At 52.5% G+C, this 18,242-nt stretch overlaps 1 protein-coding gene across 3 annotated transcripts in view; it reads right to left on the reverse strand.

Annotated features, from left to right (window-relative positions):
* Hip1r (huntingtin interacting protein 1 related) overlaps positions 1-18,242 on the reverse strand; it is a 31,552-nt gene extending 13,310 nt beyond the window's left edge. The window contains exons 1-7 of one of the 3 annotated variants that reach the window (XM_087903643.1): positions 18,070-18,241; positions 3,057-3,120; positions 2,718-2,860; positions 2,478-2,534; positions 1,482-1,562; positions 988-1,064; positions 683-744 (exon numbers count right to left, since the gene is read on the reverse strand). In XM_087903643.1, coding sequence (XP_087759769.1) covers positions 683-744; positions 988-1,064; positions 1,482-1,562; positions 2,478-2,534; positions 2,718-2,860; positions 3,057-3,120; positions 18,070-18,162 — 577 coding nt within the window. In that variant the 5' untranslated portion in view covers positions 18,163-18,241. Of the gene's footprint in view, positions 1-682; positions 745-987; positions 1,065-1,481; positions 1,563-2,477; positions 2,535-2,717; positions 2,861-3,056; positions 3,121-18,069 lie in introns of all 3 variants that reach the window. The other 2 variants (XM_085679180.2, XM_087903644.1) reach the window with 2 other exon arrangements.

An 18,242-nucleotide genomic window follows, 5' to 3' on the forward strand; every position in this document is an offset into this window, starting at 1 on the left:
CAAGACACAATTCCTGGTGGACTCGGTCCAGCTGCACTGCTGGGCCACACCCTGGTAACCTGACCTCTGCTCCCATGCTGAGCCCTGGGCAGGCTGCAAGCTGACCTCTCACCCACCAGAGCCACAGGCCCAGACCTTGGGTACAGGGGGGCTGTCTTGCCTCTTCCCAAGTCCCTGTTTCCCCTTAAAAAGGCATCTTGGGCTCTGCCATGGACAACACTGGGTCACCAGCAGTTGTTCTGAAGGTGCAGTCCAGAACAATCACCTCCCAGGCTGGGAGGGCGAGCCCTCTGAGATTTCCTGTCCAACGGCTGCCAGTTAGTTCTTTGGCTGAACAGTCTAACAGAACCCAGAGGCATTTCAGAACACAGCAGGAAATGTTACCCACATTCTCTCTCCCGGAGGGGACTGCAGCTGCTGAGGACAGGCAGGAGCCTAGAGTGCTCCTCCACAGCCCACACCACACCGCCTCCACATCCGGGACCCACAGAATAATGTTCAGATGCTGTGTCCTGGATGAACACACAGGGTCCCAAGGCAGTGCGGGGAGCAGGTGCACTTAAGACAGCGCCGGACTGCAGCAGGTGCTCCCCAGAGCATGCCCGGCACCGGAAAAAGCAGCAGTGAGAATGTCAGTCTGGTCACCACTGTCTCCGCAGCCTGGCATGAGCGATGTGCCCACCTGACTCAGAAAGCTTCAGTTCACAGTCCATGTAGTCAAACATCTCCACGGTAAGCTGGAAACTAGGGGAGAGAGGGAGGATGCACCGGGTGCAGGACACACCCACTAATCCCCAAGACTGCTTTGGAGCAGGAAGCACACTCCCCATCAGGTACACACTGAACCAAACAAACCCCACCCCTGGCCCATGTGAGACCATGACCTTCAACCCGAGAGGTGCAGCCTCATTTGACATCATGGCCCCTGGTGGGCACCTGATCTCAAACACTCAGGGGCGTGGGAGAAACTGAGGCACGCAGACTCACATGTTATTCACATCAGTTCCGGCTGCCTTCTCCAGCACCTCGTCTGTTACCTCCAGGCCTGCAGGAAACTGAGGGTGCTGCAGAGACAGCCCCCCACTCAGCTGCAGCCTTGCCGAGCAGCCACATACCAGGCCCCATCCCCGCTCCCGATGGTGCCACGAGGAGAGTGGCCAGGGAGGTTCCCCAATCCTGCCTTCCAGGGACCCCAGCCGCTGTGGTTAGGCCAAAGGGGCTGAGAATTTAAGGACAACAGAAAGCCTGGGGACAGGACAGGGGCAACCTGGCCAGGACTGAAAGATATGGCCACGGACCACAGCAGGCATCCACATTGGATCTGTGCAGACACGGAGGTGAGTTGGCAATCTCCGCCAGTCATCCCAGCCTCTATGGTAAGTGGACAGACCATGGACAGGACAGATTCCAACCCTCTGCTATGTCCCCAGATGTCCCAGAGGAAAGGGCTCCCCAATCCCTCAGCTCCACAGTTCTATTACCTTGAGGTGGAAGGAGATTTTGGTCAGCAACAGTTTGGTATAGATATTCACCAGGTGTCCATACTGGTCACGCAGGTGCCCCTGTGAGGATGGAGCCCAGTGTGAGGTCACTGTCAAGAGCAAGCCTAGGAATCCTAAGGACTGAGCACCCATCAAGGCAGAGGGAGAAACTAGGTGGCAAGGGTAGGAGGGCCACTCTTCACATGTCAGTCACTTTTCCCACCAGCCTTCACCAATCTCATAACTCTCTAGCTTCCTCCCCTCCTTAATCTTACTCCTTTGTCATTCTTGCCAGAAAAAGCCTCGTGAGAGGCAAGGAGAGCCCTTTGTCCAGGGAGACAGGCCAATTCTGAGCTGGGGCACTTCACTAAAGTGCTGCTGGCAGACAGGGGAGGCACATTCTGGCCTGTATGTAGAATCCGGCTCCTCTTGCAAAATGTCATGGTGTGTGGACACCAGTTTGGGGCTGGGCCTGTGGCAGGCACTGTGATGAATCAATAGAGTGTAATGGCTCTGGACAGGCAACAGCCTCCTGAGATCCACCCAGCTGTGTCTCAGGAGAGCTCAGAGAGTGAAGTCTGAGGCCCTTCCCTCCCAGGGCCATGACTTCTGAAGATATCAGAGTGGATCCAGACACAGCCCCCACCCCCGGGATCTGACTATGGGTCTGAGAATGGCCTGGCAAGTGCATGGAAAATTTCAGTCTGTAGCAGGGCTTCTGAAGCCACAGTCTAGGGGAGCCTGGGAGTCCCTGCTCTCCACACAGGCATGGGGTTGCTACCTTTTTCAACTCTCGGGGACTAACGGGCTTGCCTTATAGAGGTGGAGGCCAATCAGCGCTAAGCCCCAACAAGGCTACAACTTCACATTGACTGATGCTCAGCCTATATGGTAACCCCAACAACAATTGTAGCTGCTGCAGAGGGGGAGGAAAGATCAACCCAGGATGCTGCCCTCAGCCCGGCCACAATGCCTGGACGCTGTCCTCACACCTACCCACAGGTCGCCGACCTCACGTATGTTGCTCCGGTACCGCTGGCAGTCGTGCAGCACCTGGGGCCGGAAGGAAGGTGAGAGGACAGGATGGACAGTGGGCAGGCATGGCTAGTCCCAAGCGCGGGGGGACAGGTACAAGGACAGAACTATACCCTTCAACCGTGGTACGTGGGTGCTGTCAGCTGGTGAAATGCAGGCCTACTGAGCCCGTGAGACCAAAGGGCTACGGTCACTACTCACATTGGGGTGTCCGTCTCGGAGGACTTTGTGAAGGACATGGCAGAACTTCCAACTGAGGATGGAGCTGCTGGGCAGCGGCAGGCCAATGGCATAGGACCAGAAGGTGAAGGCCCCCTTCTCATGGTGAGTGCCCAGAATGATGCCTTAGAGGGTCAAGGCCAAGTGAGTGACACAGACAGAAGTGTGGGCAGTTACTGTGCAGAGAGCCCCTGTCACTGGGGCCTGGCACCCTCTGCAGTCCCCGGTCACAACAACTGGAGGTCTTGGGTCATGCTCCCCCAGCCCAGCATACCCTGGGTTTCCTGACACCTCCCCAAGGCCCAAGGGGCACAAGGATACGCCGGGCATGCTTCTCCTTCACAGGGGCCTCCTGACTGTTGATGGCTTTGCTGATGCTGATGGCCTATGAGGAACACAGAAGTAGGGTTAGAAACTGTCTGCAGCTGTCTAGCCAGCACAACCCAAAGGTGAATGGGCCACCTACTCCAGTGGAGGTGCGAGGAAAATCAACATGTTTGCCTGAGCCGTGCTCCCAGGAACCTCTACATGACCTGTAGCTGATGTCAACGCCACAGCAACCAAGAGCTCCAGGCTCAGGTGGGAGGAAAGCTGGGCTGTGGCTCAGAAAGACATGTCTGATCTACCTCACATTGCTCTCCCTGAAGAGGCTCCCAGACTCCAGGAGGAGTGACTAAGGGCACGGCCAACACAGCATCCTCTATCCAAGTTCCTCACCAGGAGGAGAAGCAGCAGAGACTTGGCCCTTGGCTCAGCTGAGTCCCTTGTCCTCACAGTGCTCCTTCTATAAAAGTACGTTACCCCTTTCCTGTACAGCAGGGCCCACAGCAAGGCTGTCAGCAGACGGCCAGCAAGATGCACGCAGAAGCCAGGCCCTGTCACTGGTCGCCACACCATAGGTGCCTGTTCATGCCACTGAGAAGGACAACTGTGGCCTCTTGGGGGAGGGGGAAGCCAACGGAGAATCTGCTTTGTCACCTGAGAAGGAAGAAGCCTCACTTGACCGAAACCACAGCCATGGTTCCTGAAGGTGGTTCTAATCTCTGCCGGCCACATCTTATTTCCCCAGCTCAACACCATTCAGGAAGGCTTCCTTGCAGCAGGAGGGCACACACAGCAAACACCATCCCTCACCCAGTCCTCCTGAGACTCCACTGGGAGGTCGGTGTTTCTGAACTGAGAAAAGCTCCCCAGTTCATGCTGCATTTTATTTAACTCTGTGAAGCTGTGATTCTTTGCCTGTCTACACAGGTCCAATAAAGAGCTGAATGGCCAATAGCAAGGCAGGAGCAAGGATAGGCAGGGTTGGCAGGTAGAGAGTATAAATAGAAGAAGAAACAAGAAAGAAGAGGGGAACAGTAGGGGCCAGTCACCCGGCTAGCCACAGAGTAAGATATACAGAAGTAACAAAAGGAAAAAGCCCAGACACAAAAGGTAGATGAGATAATTTAAGTGAAGAAAAGCTGGCAAGAAACAAGCCAAGGCCAGGCAGTCACAGCTAAGAATAAGCCTCTGTGTATGATTTATCTGGGAGCTGGGTGGTGAGCCCCTCAAAAAACAAAAGGGGCAAACACATCACACAACACCCCAGTTGGTGTCTCAGATCTAAGTGGATGCCCCAGCACTCGCTGAGCAGGCTGACTCAATTCTCCTATAAAAGTAGCCAGCCCGGTGGGGCTGCCAGGGTGGGCACGGGCTGCTCCTTAGCTGGACCCTGCAACCCACAGTCCAGCAAGGCACACTGATGCCCTTTCACACACAGGGCCTATTATGAGAGACTCACTGGAATTTGGGGACCTGGGACTGCAGCCGAGTCCTCCCACCTCACTGAACTAGGGTCCTGAAGGAACACAAGCAGGGTCTGTCTTCACAAGTACACAAAGCCTCAGCCAGCCAACCACCTGTTCTCATGGGTGCTGAGCCTACATCCATGGCCCCCAGGTCTCTTTTTCCTCACAAACACAGGGAGGTCACCCAGCAGCTGAGGTGAGGCTGTTGCTCTGAACACTAAGGGTACCTCACCTCTACTGAGGGAAAGCGGGCACAATGGCAGCCATGGGGACAATCAGAGAGACCTGGCGAAGGCCAGCACTGCACACACCTCCGGGAAGCCACTTTGGAGATGGCGACTATGCTGTTTCCTTAGAGGAAACTGAAGCGCAGAGGGCCCAGTGTCTTGGGTACTGATCTGTTGGCTCCGTGATGTGTCCTCAGCGTGACTGTGACACGGCTTCCAGGTACAGCTCTCCCCTGGCAGGAGTCACGTGCTAAGTGGGCTGGGCCACCCAGAGTAGCAAGCAGCTGTGGCTCACAGCAAGAAGTGTCCCTCCCTGGGCTATGGAACCACAACCTTCATTGCCTTGACATCTGAGCTGGGAGCTGGCTCTAATGATGAATGCCACCTGTTCTGGAAGATTCCTGGCAAGAAGGGAGAAGATGGAGCTGCCCTGGTGGCCCAGATGACAAATGACCAGGGTGGGGTAAGACACTTAGAAATGGTGAGTACAGTCTGGGAACGGGCGAGCAGGGAATCTTTTTCTTCTGAGGAAAAAGACCACCAAGAGGCCATGACAAAACCTTCCAGACCCCAGGCCTCCCCAGCCGGCAGCGGAGTCTCTGCTTTTCTTTGCCTTAAAACAAAAACAAAAACCAGGGGCCAGTGTTAAGCTCTTCCAAAGGTCCCAAGTTCAGTTCCCAGCACCCACATCAGGAGTTCACAACCACTAGTAACTCCAGCTCCAGGATCAGACCACTGGCCTCTCTGAGCACCTGCACTCACCTGCACACACAGCTAAAAACCGTGGGGGATCTCTGCGCCCACCTCGGCCAGCAGGGTAAAAATCTGAAGCGGGCAAAGAAGGCAGTCCAGTTCTACAGGACTCAGTAGCCAGTGTTGGTTCAAACTTTGAGAGTCTGACTCCTAAACATCTCTCTTCACATTGTGTGCATGCATGTGAGCATGTGCATGCGTGTGCTTGTGTAAGCACATACATGACATGGCATGAGTGTAGAGGTCAGAGGACAACTCAAAGGAATCTCTCCTTCTACTGTGTAAATCCCAGGATCCAAAGTCCGGTTGTCAGGCTTAGTGGCATCACCCTTACCAGCTGAGACATCTCAATACCCTACCCCTTTTTAAATAGGGTTATCATGTAGCTTAGTTCAAACGCACTATGGAGCTGAGGCCGAGCTTGAACTCCTGACCCAAGTTCTAAGATTAAGGGCATGTGCCACCACCGCCCGGTGGGCCTCTGCTATCTTGAGCCCCCGTGTAACACACCCAGCCCCCTCTCTCCAGCGAACCCCTCAACCCCTTTGCGGTTGTGTTTAGATAGGGTCTCTTGTGTAGTTCTGTCCAGCCTGAAACTATGTAGACCGGGTTGGCTTGCAAAACGGATCTCTTCCGGACTCTTCCTCCCAAGTGCTGGGATTAAAGGTGTGCGCCACTACAACGGGCTGCCCTTGGCCCTCTTTAAATATGATTTATGGTTCTCCAAATCCCCATCTGATATTGTTACTCTCTCAAGTCACCTCATGGCATGTCAGTGGCATGTGGCAGCAGGCCTGCCTCTGCGTGTGCGGCTGGCTGCCCCCACGCTTACAGTGCTGCAGTAAGGTCATGAGGTACCGAGGAATGCGACCTGGGAGGGGACATGGCAGGGTCTTCTGTGAAGGACCTGGGTGCCATCCATCCCTGAATTGACCACAGGGATAGGACTGTGTCAGCTAGCCATCCTGTGCAGGCGCAGGCTGGCTCCTGGGAACACAGGCCCGTTGTGTGCAGGGTAGGCAGATGTGTGGGGTGGCCAGCGCCACACAAGGAGGCCCAGTGCTCACACAGTGGGAGTCTGTAGGGACTCCTGGCCCTCAGTCATCCTCCCAGGCAGCAGCATGCAGACAGGGGTGGCACCTCCCACCTCCCCTGGGCTTCCCGCATGGATTTTCCTCAGGGAGGTGGCTATGGGTCACATCTGAGCAAAGAATGGAGTTAAGAGCACTTCAGAATCTCACTGTGTGGGGAATATCTGACTGACCCTAATATGTGACATAGCTCTATTCTGAGGCTAAAGTGTGGTATGGTCTGACCTCAGTGAAACTTGGGGTCCTGGAACCATGTCACCCCCATGGAGCAGGTGGAAAACCACAGAGCAGAGGAGGGAGGGAGAGGAGGGAATCCTGGCCCGAGGACATTCTTCTATCACCCTGGTACGTCAGGAGTGGCAGCAGCTCCTCTCAGGCAAAGGTGATCCCTCCTGGCTCTCAGGGTCTACCATCCTGGACATACCTCAGGGAAGGACAACCTCAAGATCAGGATGGAAACCCAGCTGGGTACCTGGATGCTTATCATACCCTGAGTCCTGTCTGACTCCTCAGAAAGCCAAGAAGAGCCATTGCCATCCAGCTGAGAGAAGAGGAAGTGTGCACCAGGGGATCCCAGAGATACCGGGGTCTCTCCCTATCTTTTTTTTTTTTTTAAGACAGGATCTCACATGTAGCCCTGGCTGGTCACTATATAGACCATACTTGCTTTAAAGTCACAGATTTATCTGTCTCTGCCTTTCAAGTGCTGGGATTAAAGGCGTGCACCACCAGGCTTGGCCCCGTCTCCCTACTTCTGCACAAAGCAGAAGTAGGCCCTTCAGTCAGCGAGGAAACAAGGCAATAACAAACTTCATGCCAACTGTGAGATGCCAAGAAATTGCTGTCAGCGGACATGACAGAGGGTAGGCAGGGGTTGGATCTTAGCATATGGGTCACTGTAAGAAATGAGGCAAGTCCACACCTATGCCCCAGGAGCCACCAGTCACTGACGGGTTCTGCATCTCATTCCATCCAGTGCCAGTACCAGGAAGGACTGACCTCAGAGGGACAGAGGCCAGGAGGAAGTTCAGGGCTGCCACCCAGGGCCATGGAAGGACAAACATCTCACAGCTAGAAGACAGCCTCGCTAGCACAGCCAAGCTCGAGACCCCACAACGTGTGCCACGGGGCCAGCAAGCAGGACTCAGTAACATAATGATTCCACCCATTTACTGAGTTTATCCTTGTGCCAAGCGCTTGGCCAGGGTACCTCACCGGGTCTTCAGGAGAAACCCCAGAAGAGCCCAGTCATAGAGACAAAGCGCACTGTGTCCCCTTCTCCACCCTCACGGATTGTGTGCTGTGATCTCACGGGAAGAGCAGCGTGGAAAACAGAATGTCTGCCCACTGTCCCTCAGTGACAAGCGGCTGGCGGGACTCACTCCCAGGCCCCTGGTTCTGGAGAATGACCTAGGCAGCCTCTCTGGTTCTCTGAAAGGACAGTTCAGGAAGACATGTCCATGTAGGTGTCCTTTTAGCCTACACTAAAATCAAACTTACCAGGGACACCAAACACAGAGGACCTGGCCTCACTACAGATCAAGACATGGATTCTGGACGGTGGAAGTGTTGGAGGTCATGGGTTATAAGGGCTAGGCTGGGTCCCTCCCCCAGGCTCATGCCTTGGTGCTGGACTCCTGACGCTGAACCTGGCCTTCACCTCCCTACCTTGGATCCTCATAGCAGCTTCAATCTTAAATCCAGGTTGGACCTCCAAAAAGGCTCCTAGGGGAGCCCATGTCCATGTTCTCAGGGTGTACCTGTCCTGCTTATCCACAGCAACTCCATTCTTCTGTCTCAGACCAAAAAAAAAAAAAAAAAAAAAAAAAAAAACCTTAGGAAGGATGACTGGACCAGGTCAAATGAAGCCCACTGACTCCTGAGAAGATCAGAGCTGCCTGTCAACAGCCCTGGACCGTGACCTACAAGGGTCCCTAGCAGGCATCCTAAAGGGTCCTGTTTCAGCAGAGGGGACTGGGTGAGACAGGAGACACTTCCTACATGAGCACATGGGTGAGAGGTGGGCTGTGTGTTCAGTGATGTCTCACCAGCTCTAAGGCCTCATGCAGACCACACCACAGCTGAGACCCAACAAAAGGGGGCTCAGGACACTGTGGACATCCAGCACACGGAAGAGCCATGGTTGGGTTGGCAAGGGGGCCTCAGGGCTCCTCAGACAACGCTCAGTGTCAGCACTGTGTTCTGCAGCCCACAGCCCCACAGCCCAGGGAGCACAGAATCGGCATGGACTTGATGCACCGCTTTCTTTTCCGGGAGCCCACACACCCAAGGCAGGAGGCCCTTTCCACCCAGCTCCTCAGCTGGCGCCCCAACACACCGGCAGACACCACTTTAGACACTTCCTGACTTTAGCTCCCCCGGCTGTGAGGCAGAAGAGAAGACATGTCAGCTCTAGACAAGAGGTCCTGTCTTGGGTTCCATCCCCAGCAAACAGAAGGAAAACCCAATCAACACACAGCACCTGTCAAACCATCTCTAGGACCGTCCCCACACTGCGTCCTGCTCCTCAGGGAACCAGACCTCCCATCACAGCGCTGAGCCTCTCAGCAACCTGTCCACAGCTACCCTGACTACAGCAGCTACCTGTAGCTGTAAGATATCCTAGATTTTGTTCATTTGTTTGTTTTTGAGACAGTTCATGACTGGCCTGGAACTCAGAGATCCACCTATCTCTACCTGGGGCTAAAGGTGTTCATCCCCATGCCTGGCTGTGTCCGGGTTAGCTTCATTAAGAGCATTTGTCCGCTGAAATTGTCTGCTTAGATGATCACTTACATCCTGTCTCCAACTCCATGAACACACAGGTACCCCACTCCCATCCATGAGTTTCACACTCAAAGATTCGACCAAATGCCAACTAAAATATTCAAGGAGAAAAATCTGCATTTGGACTGCCCCCACACAGGTTTGGTCCTCGTAAGTTCCTGAGCAATAGAGGATAACAGGTCATGTATATGTAACTGGTACTGTATCAGGTACAGGTACATGATTTAAATTATGTGAGTGCATATATGTAAACCACATGTGAAAACCGCACATTTATACAAGGGACTTGAACATCCGTGGATTCTGGTTTGTCTGTTTTGAGACAGGGTCTCACTGTGTAGCCCTGGCTAGCCTGGAACTCACTATGTAGACCAGGCTGGCCTGGAACTCACAGAGACCTGCCTCCTGAATGCTGGGTCACAAGGTCCCTCAGATCCTGGTATTTTCAGAGGTCCCAGACCTAATTCCCTAGACCAGTGGTTCTCAACCTATGGGTCGCAACCCCTTTGAGAGGTTCAAACAACCCCTTCACAGGGGTCACATATCAGACATCCTGCATATCAGATATTTGCATTGCAATCCATTACAGTAGCAAAATTACAGCTATGAAGTAGCAATGAATATAATTTTACGGTGGGGGGGGGCAGCACAACATGAGGAACTGTATTAAAGGGTCGAAGGTAGGAAGGCTGAGAACCACCGCTCCAGACACTGAGGATGAGCATGCGGCTTCCACTCTAGCATCTGCAGGGCACTCAGTAAGTCTCTGTGGACACGTGAGAGCGAGCACTTGCAGCTTTCAGACCTAAGCACGCCTACTTCAAGGCAGCATCTTTCTTCATAATAACTGAGCCGCTAGAGTTAATTATTAAGATAGCTATTAAACAATTTCTATTTTTAAAATCATCCCTGAAATGAATCAACTTAAGCCTCCTTGTGCAGTTATCACGAGGCTTACCAGCAGCAGTTGGCAGGGACAGACAGGTTCCTCCGAGAGCCCAGGCTCGGGACTGCTGGCAGGGCGGAGAGTTACTTTGCTCTGTGAGTCCAAAGACTGGCTTGGAGGACAGAGTGCTCTCATTCAAACACTTTTGCTACCTCAAAGGCCATTCATGACTATAAACACAGGAGTTCTGTAGCTGGGGAAGCTAAGCTGAGGCCACATGCAAAGCAGCAAAGAGGTCGAAGCTGGATCATTTCAGCAGACAGGAAGTCAGAAGCGACTGGCCCTGGTTCATTCAACTGCATCTCGCTCCATTCTAGTCTCCTGGCCCTTTGGTCCTGGCCTCCACTACTCCACCATTCAAGAAATGCAAACATTAGTCTATGATCGTCCACAACTCAAAGGATGGCATGAAAGCCCCGGGAAAGAATCTGCCCTTTGGTCACTATTGAGAAATTCATGGCCCAACCTGCTGCCACCCCAGCTCCAGACTTTGTGGGTGGAATGCAGGGCAGAAAGGCATGGCCCTGAGTCACACCTCTGCTGGGCCAGAATCTAGATGGACAGGACATCTAGGGAGGCAGCTGGGTGGTTTGGTTTCCGAGGCACGGGTGATGTCATCGCGAACCTGACTGTCCAACAAGCCAGAGGACTGACTCACGCTCAGGCAGACGAACCTATTGCAATTTGAGTCTTATGTTTACTTAGCAAGAAGAGAAAAAATTAAAAATTCCCACCGGGACTAATGTCTTCCTCCGTGGGCTCATTCAATCCAGTATGGTGCTGTGGGCCATGCCGAGCAGAACCTCTCAGGCTTGCCAGTTCCCAAGGCTGTCCTTCTTGAAGCGTGGTGTAGCCCTATGGAGGACACATGGCCCTCGCTTGTGGATCTTGGGTACAGTGGTGGGTGTATCTGAACGGTAGCTGACCCTAGATGGACACACACCCAACCCCACAACTACCTACTTCTTCCTGCTCTGCAGGTTAACTGTCACATGTCCATGTCACTGAATTGGCTCAGTCACCCAACCTCCAGAAACCAATGAAAACAGCCAAATCCTGTACAGAACAGGAAAGGAAGACACAGTTAATGCGGCCACATTGGGAAAGATCTAGTGACCTCCTCAAGACCATTTTCAGGGTCCTGCAGTCAGATTGAAGTTTAAATAGAGGGCCAGGGTCAGAATGCCCACCACTGACTCCCCACTGTCTGGGCTCCACTCTCATCTTGCAAGGTGATCTGACAAGCCCTTAGAACTGAAAATCTCCTCAGGAAACAAGTTCCCCTTCCTGTTCCCAGCCTTTTCCTTCTTCCAGCATGAGATTCCTGGGGAAATTCCGATTTCTCGGGGTCCATTGTTCCACCAGTCCAAGCTGAGAGGGGTGTCTCTCTAAAACAGCGTTTCTCAGCACGTGGGTTATGACCCCTGTGGGGCTGCATATCAGATATTTACATTATGATTCATAGTAGCAAAATTAGTTATTAAGTAACAACGAAAATAATTTTCTGGGGCTGGAGAGGTGGTTCAGCAGTTAAGAACATTGGCTGCTCTTCCAAAGGTCCTGAGTTCAATTCCCAGCAACCACATGGTGACTCACAACCATCTGTAATGAGGTCTGGTCCCCTCCTCTGGCCAACAGGCCTACATGTAGGCAGAACACTTTAAATAAATCTTTATTAAAAAAGAAAAAGAAAGAAAATAATTTTCTGGTTGGGGTCACCACAACATGAGAAACAGCATCAGGAGGTGGAGAATATCTTCATTTCTGCCAGGGCACGTACACGGGAGAGCTAGACGACACGGTGCATTATGCCATCAGAACCAGGAGGACACAGGAAAGCAAAGCTTGGGCGCAGAAAGACAGACGCTGTCATAAGCAAAGTGATGCTCAAGTTAGTGCTGAAATGGATAGGGGTTCCCAGGTGGAGGAGGGGGAGGGCCAGGCTGGCCAGGCAGCTCAGGTTAGCCAGCTGAGTTTCCCTGTCCCTTGCCAATCAGGTCTAAACCCCACAGGACTTCCACTCACAGCAGCAGGGACCCAGCTGCTAGGATCAAGTGGCCGGCTGGGTTTCATTCACAGGCTCCTGGACACTGGCCTCGGAGCTGGGTCAAAGAGGAGTCTCCTCCTCATTCAGAAAGGGGGCAGGTTTGCAGGGAGTCCTGAGCTGCCTCTACCCCAAACTCCCTGGAGTCCCTATGGTCTCCACATCACCGGAAGGATGGCTGGACCTATGCTGGATAGTACACCTGACACTCTTTCTTGAAGGATGGTGCCTAGTGCATCACCCTCCAGACACACTACCCAGCTCCATTCCTTTGCTCCCTTCAGCTGGCTATACTCAGGACACAGGGACACTTTCTATTTCCTTCAATTCTGCCGGCTTTCCTGCATACAATCTAACTGCTAACACATTTGCTACACCCTGCACATACCTACAACTGCTCCACTGGGGCAGGGTTGTGTTATTATTACTGTCTTGAAAATGGGGAAACTAAGGCACAGAGCAGTGATGTGACAGAGCCAGGCCTCTTTTTTATCTATCTGTCTATCTTATCTATCTATCTATCTATCTATCTATCTATCTATCTATCTATCTATCTATCTATCTAATGTACATATGGGATCTATCTGTCTATCTATCTATCTATCTATCTATCTATCTATCTATCTATCTATCTATCTATCTAATGTGTATTGGTGTTTTTTCTGCATGCATAGCTGTATGTGGGTGTTGAATCCCCTGCAACTGGAGTTACAGACAGTAGTGAGCTTCCGTGTGTGTGCTGGGAATTGAACCTGGGTTCTCTGCAGGAGCAGTAGTGCTCTTAACCACTGAGTCATCTCTCCAGCCCCGACCCAGGTTCTTAACTTCTCGGCACACTTCAATAGCTAACACCCCTCCATTCCAGGAGTGTACTAAGGTGACTTTTGCCCCTCCTACTCTGCAGGATAAGGTCAAGAAATGTAGTCGGTGTGCTCTAATCAGTGTGCCAGGGTGCACAGAAGCAAAGGCAAGAAGGTGAGGAACGGGCAGCCCCGTTCCACCCCAGCCTTACAAAGTGTCCCTTAGAACTGCTCTGCCTGGGAGAGGGGACTTCAAAACCTTGGCAGCCTGGGAGTCAGGCCCAGCCCACTTGGCTGCAGTCAGGCTCCTTAAGGTGTGTCTGTGGGCCCAGTCTATTCCTCCCTGTAGGACAGGGGTCTTGACTTTTGTCTCCTCTTGCTTGGCCAGCTGTTGTGATATGCCTTCTCCTGGGGTCACAGCCCACTTCAGGCCTCAAGGCCTCAGCCAGCACCAATTATAACAGCTAGACAGAGCTAGAAGTTTCGTCTATCCACCATGTGGTTAGGGATCTCCTTCAACTCCAGGGCTGGGTTTTTTCTACTATTGTATGTATTCCGAGTGTGCAAGCATGTAGTAACATGTTATAGTCACACGCCTCCCTACTTCTGCAGGGCTTGGAATCAAACTTACACAGGCAAGTGTTCTGCCGTTGAGCTTCAAGGAGCCACGCCTTGAGCTATGAGCAGACAGGGCTGAGCGACAGCCCTGAATGTGGCATGGGATCTGACAGATCCCAGAACTGCTTTCAACCAATAGAAACTTAGAGCACGTTCCAAACACCAGCTCACTCCTGTGATCTGCCTCTAGTTGAGACTCACCTGGCTGAGGAAAATTCCTCACGATACCAAAGCCTGGGGGCTCTGCCCCCTGACCAAATCACCCCCATCTGCCATCACCGAGGCCTGGCTGCTCCTCACACCTGCAATGTCTCAGGCAGCTGCTGAATTCAGGAAGGGCTGACTCCATGGATGAGCAAAATGAGAAACACCCCATCCACACTTAACAGCGTGCCAGTGTTGAGAGGGATTTATTCGGGATGTGCTGGGTGAAGTCAAAGATACAACCCAAATTAACGTCACCTGCCTGTTAACTTTTTCTAGAGACCAGTAGATGACCTAAAATGTAGCATCCGCCTGACCCTTCTGTGTCTAACTCAGCGGTGCTGCTGCATTGCAGCTGCACCCGGAAGTCAGGACTTGTCAATTAAATGTCAATCTTTACAAGATTTTGGTCCCTCAGGGGCTGCTGAGGTATGTCGCTGACCTGGAAAACCGAAGGTATGAACTATTTCCATCTGCTGCTGCCTCAGCACCTGGCTCCCCTGTGGGAACACCTCAACCCTCACCCTTTCACCTCTGGAGCCAGAGTTTCCCCGGACTTAACCCTGAACTATGATTAAAGGGTTTCTCTCATCCTGACCTGAGAAGAGGCCGCTCCCTGGCTCTCGGCCTCTGTATGCTGTGGGTAAATCCATGGCTCAGAGAAGCAAACCAAAGGGCAGCTGCGTGTCCCACAGAAAGGAAAACACAATCATGTTCACAGCTTCTAGCTGCAGCATGGGCCACGGTGTGCTTCAAAGATGGCTTACTTCTTTCAAGGAGGTCCCAGATTGTGATCTTTGGGGGTGGAGGAAGTGGAGAATGGTCAACTATTTGCTGCGACCCTACAACATCCCGTGTTCACTGTGCAGTGTGTATTAGTCCCTCCTGGTTGCTGTAACAAATCGCTACACTTTTAGTAAACAGCATTGATACAGCTTACAGTTCTGCAGTCCAGAAGTCTGAAATGTTTTCATAGTCCACGCACAGGCCTTCTAGGTAAGGATAACTTTGAACTTTTAATCCTCTTACTCCATCCCCAACCCCCAAATCCTGGGGTAACAGGCATGGACCACCATGATATAGCTATGTGGTGCTGGGGCTCAAATTCAGGGGTTCATGCATGCTGGGCAAGCAGTCTATGCCCTGAACCACATTCCCAGCTCCTGAAATGGATATTGCAGGGTTAAAAGGGTTGTGTTTCTTTCTGGAGGTTCTAGGGCAGAAATCTGTTCCTTGCCTTCTCCAGTTTATAAAGGATGGTATTATTCCCTAGCTGTTGGCTCTTTCAAAGCCACACGCAGCCAGCAGAGTTTAATCTCGTGGCACTGTGACCACCTGCCTCTCCTGCTTCCCTCATCTGCATTTAGGGACCCTTGCTATGCAGGGCCCACCTGGTGACTCATAACAACCTCCTATCTCAAGATCAGTGGCTGAGCAACTTGGCTCCAACAACAATCTGAGTTACGCAAACAACACATTTAGTTAGTCTGTGGTCATCTTTGCAGGGACATGACTCAACCTACCGCACAGTATCTCACAGTGTACTCTTCCAGAAACACAGAACCAGCCCTGTCTTCTGTGGAAAAAGGAAAAAGCAGGCTCTGTAGTCAGGCACTTGCTCCCCGCCCCCAGGAAACAACCAAGAGACCAGGTCTACCCTGTCTACAAGTGTGTTCTATGGTGTCACACGGTCTTTTTAAAGGCCTGGTATTCAGAATACAGGTACAATGAGTTGCATAGCATTTTATATTCAAAACATGACATTTTGAAAAGGGGTCTTATGGACAAAGGGATTAAAGTGATGGGGCTGAGCGAACTGTCTCTGGGACACACCACTGAGGCCAGAAGCTCATAACTCAAGCGCCAGCTGCCAAAAGGAAGGATGACTGCCTCCCTCAACACTCCTGAGAGGTAAACCACCGAGCTCTGTACAAAACAGGGCGTGTCCTGTCCACAGAGCAAACATGGAGGCATTCCTCTTCCTCCTGGCCCTGGGAGCCCAAGAGGAGAGACTGACAGACTGCTGAGAATTTCAATGCTAAACTAGCTGCTCCATGGCCACCACCAGCCACTGTCAATGTCAAGACAGGCGTGTGTTCCAAAGGGAAGCAGGTCCCAGTACTGGATGTGCTATTTTCTATCCCAAAGGAGACACGGAAGCAGTAACCAGGGCTCTCTAGGCCTTTCCTGCAAAAGGCCTGGCCGGCAGCTTGCTGGATATTTCTGGGAATGATCTAATTAAATATTAACTACTTGCGAAACCTCGTTCTTACATCCCTCGCTAAGCCACTGTGAAGCCAGGCCCGGGGCTCCCTCTCATCTATGAAAAAGTTGCTCTCGAGTGGGTGAGCCCTATGAGACTCCTTAGGACAAAGTTATGCTTCATGAGCAACCCTCTTAATTCCTCAAAAACTCAAGGAGGGCACACAAGATGGCTCAGCAGGTAAAGGTGCTTGCGGATAAACCAGACAACCTGGGTCTGAACACATAGGATGAAAGGAGAGAATGCCTGCACACTGTCCCAACTTCCACTCACAGGCTGTCCTGCACGCACACACAAGATAAACGCAGTGAAGAGTTTTAAAAATGAACAAAGGAAGTAAAAAGAACCACCAGACTTACAAACCAGCCACTAAACTCATGTGGTCCTCTATCAGAGATTGTCCCTCTGACATTCAGGAAGGTTACCCTTGACATAATCATTTAAGCGGAAGATCAATCAACTTGACCTTTAAAATCCCATCTCCTCCCCCATCTCTTCCTGTAGTCATCAGAGCTTTTTCTGCACCTGCTCAAAAGCAGGAGAGGAATTCTAAAACCCTATGAACAACACCCAGATTCTCCGTGCCAACAGTCCGTCTCCCTAGGCTCTGCAACTTTACTAGCACAATTAATTATGTATTAATGACTTCACATCAAACGCCATGTTTGTTTTTATGGTGGGTGATCCAGGCTGGACCAGATGGGGATCACACGGATAAATTAATCATTTGCAGCCAGGTTGGTACCAGCACTTGGCATGCACAGAGCACTCCCGTCCTGAAGTTTATTACTATCATTGTCTATCAGAGGCACAAAGGTTAGGTCTCACGTTTTCTCCTATTTCAAAACGAAACCGCTTGTGCTAACTTGTTTTGAAAGCAACCGCAGGAGTCCTTGCTCTCTGCTCTGGCCAAGGGGGAAGGAACTCGCCAGTGGCCCCCACAAATGCAAATATCACCAACCTGCTTTAAACACAGGTGGGAGGAGTCTTTGGCTTCCTTCAGTGCTAGAGTTTAAATAGAAAATGCAGCCATTTCGATCTTGGCTGACTTAGTCTAGCAAATAATCAAGTAGTGACCCCTCCCTCTGTGCCCTCCTGCGCGTTCACGCAAGACTTAAGAACAGGGCAGAGTTTGTAAATCAAAAAGGAGGGGACCAGACGTGGTGGTAGATGTCCACAATAGCAGCATTTGGGAGGTGGAAATAGGATGATCAGGAGTTCAAGGCTAGCGTGGGCCATATGAGACCCTGACTTAAAAAAAAAAAATAGACAAAGCAATCTGCACCTGTGGGTCCTAGAACCCAGAACCCATGCATGAATGAATGCGTACCAGAGCATAATTTAATTTTCCACGCCACTTTCTCAGGTCGGGCCCTCTCCTGGGAGAGGAGCGGCGCGTGGGAGCGCAGGAAGGAGCCTGGGAAGTTTCCGTCTGTCAGGCGCCTGTGTTTAACGAGGGGGTGGCAGCCTATTTATAAGTGGGCCCCCGCGCGGGCAAACAAGTCTGGCGACATACGTGAAACTTTTCACCCAGCAGATAATAAGATACTGTGCGACCGTGGAAACAGCTCGAGAGCAGAGAGAGCCGGGAGCTTCCCCGGGAAGGCGGCGGGCGCTCAGGGCGCCCCGGGCCCCGCGCGGCCGTGCGCACCTGGGCCGCGTCCGCATCCCCGAAGCCCGGCCCAGACTGCTGCGCGGCTTCCGGTCACCTGCGCCGCCCGCGCCGCGGAGCCCGCAACCGTCCGCGCAGGGCCGAGCGCACCGAGGGCCCCCGCACCGCCGCCGCCCGCCCTGCCCGCGTCCGCGCTCGCCTGCGTCTTGTCGAACTGCTCGCGCTCGGCCTCCAGGCTGTGGCCCGGCCTCCGGCTCAGCACCCGCGCCGGCACGTTCTTGATGCTGTTCATGTTGCCGCCGACCGTGTCCCGGGCCGGCTCCGCGCGAATGAGGCGTCACCGCCCGGCCGGAGCCTAGGCACCCGGAGGCC

This window comes from Myodes glareolus, chromosome 2 (genome assembly GCF_982192425.1).
Source record: "Myodes glareolus chromosome 2, mMyoGla1.1, whole genome shotgun sequence".
Taxonomy (NCBI): domain Eukaryota; kingdom Metazoa; phylum Chordata; class Mammalia; order Rodentia; family Cricetidae; genus Myodes; species Myodes glareolus.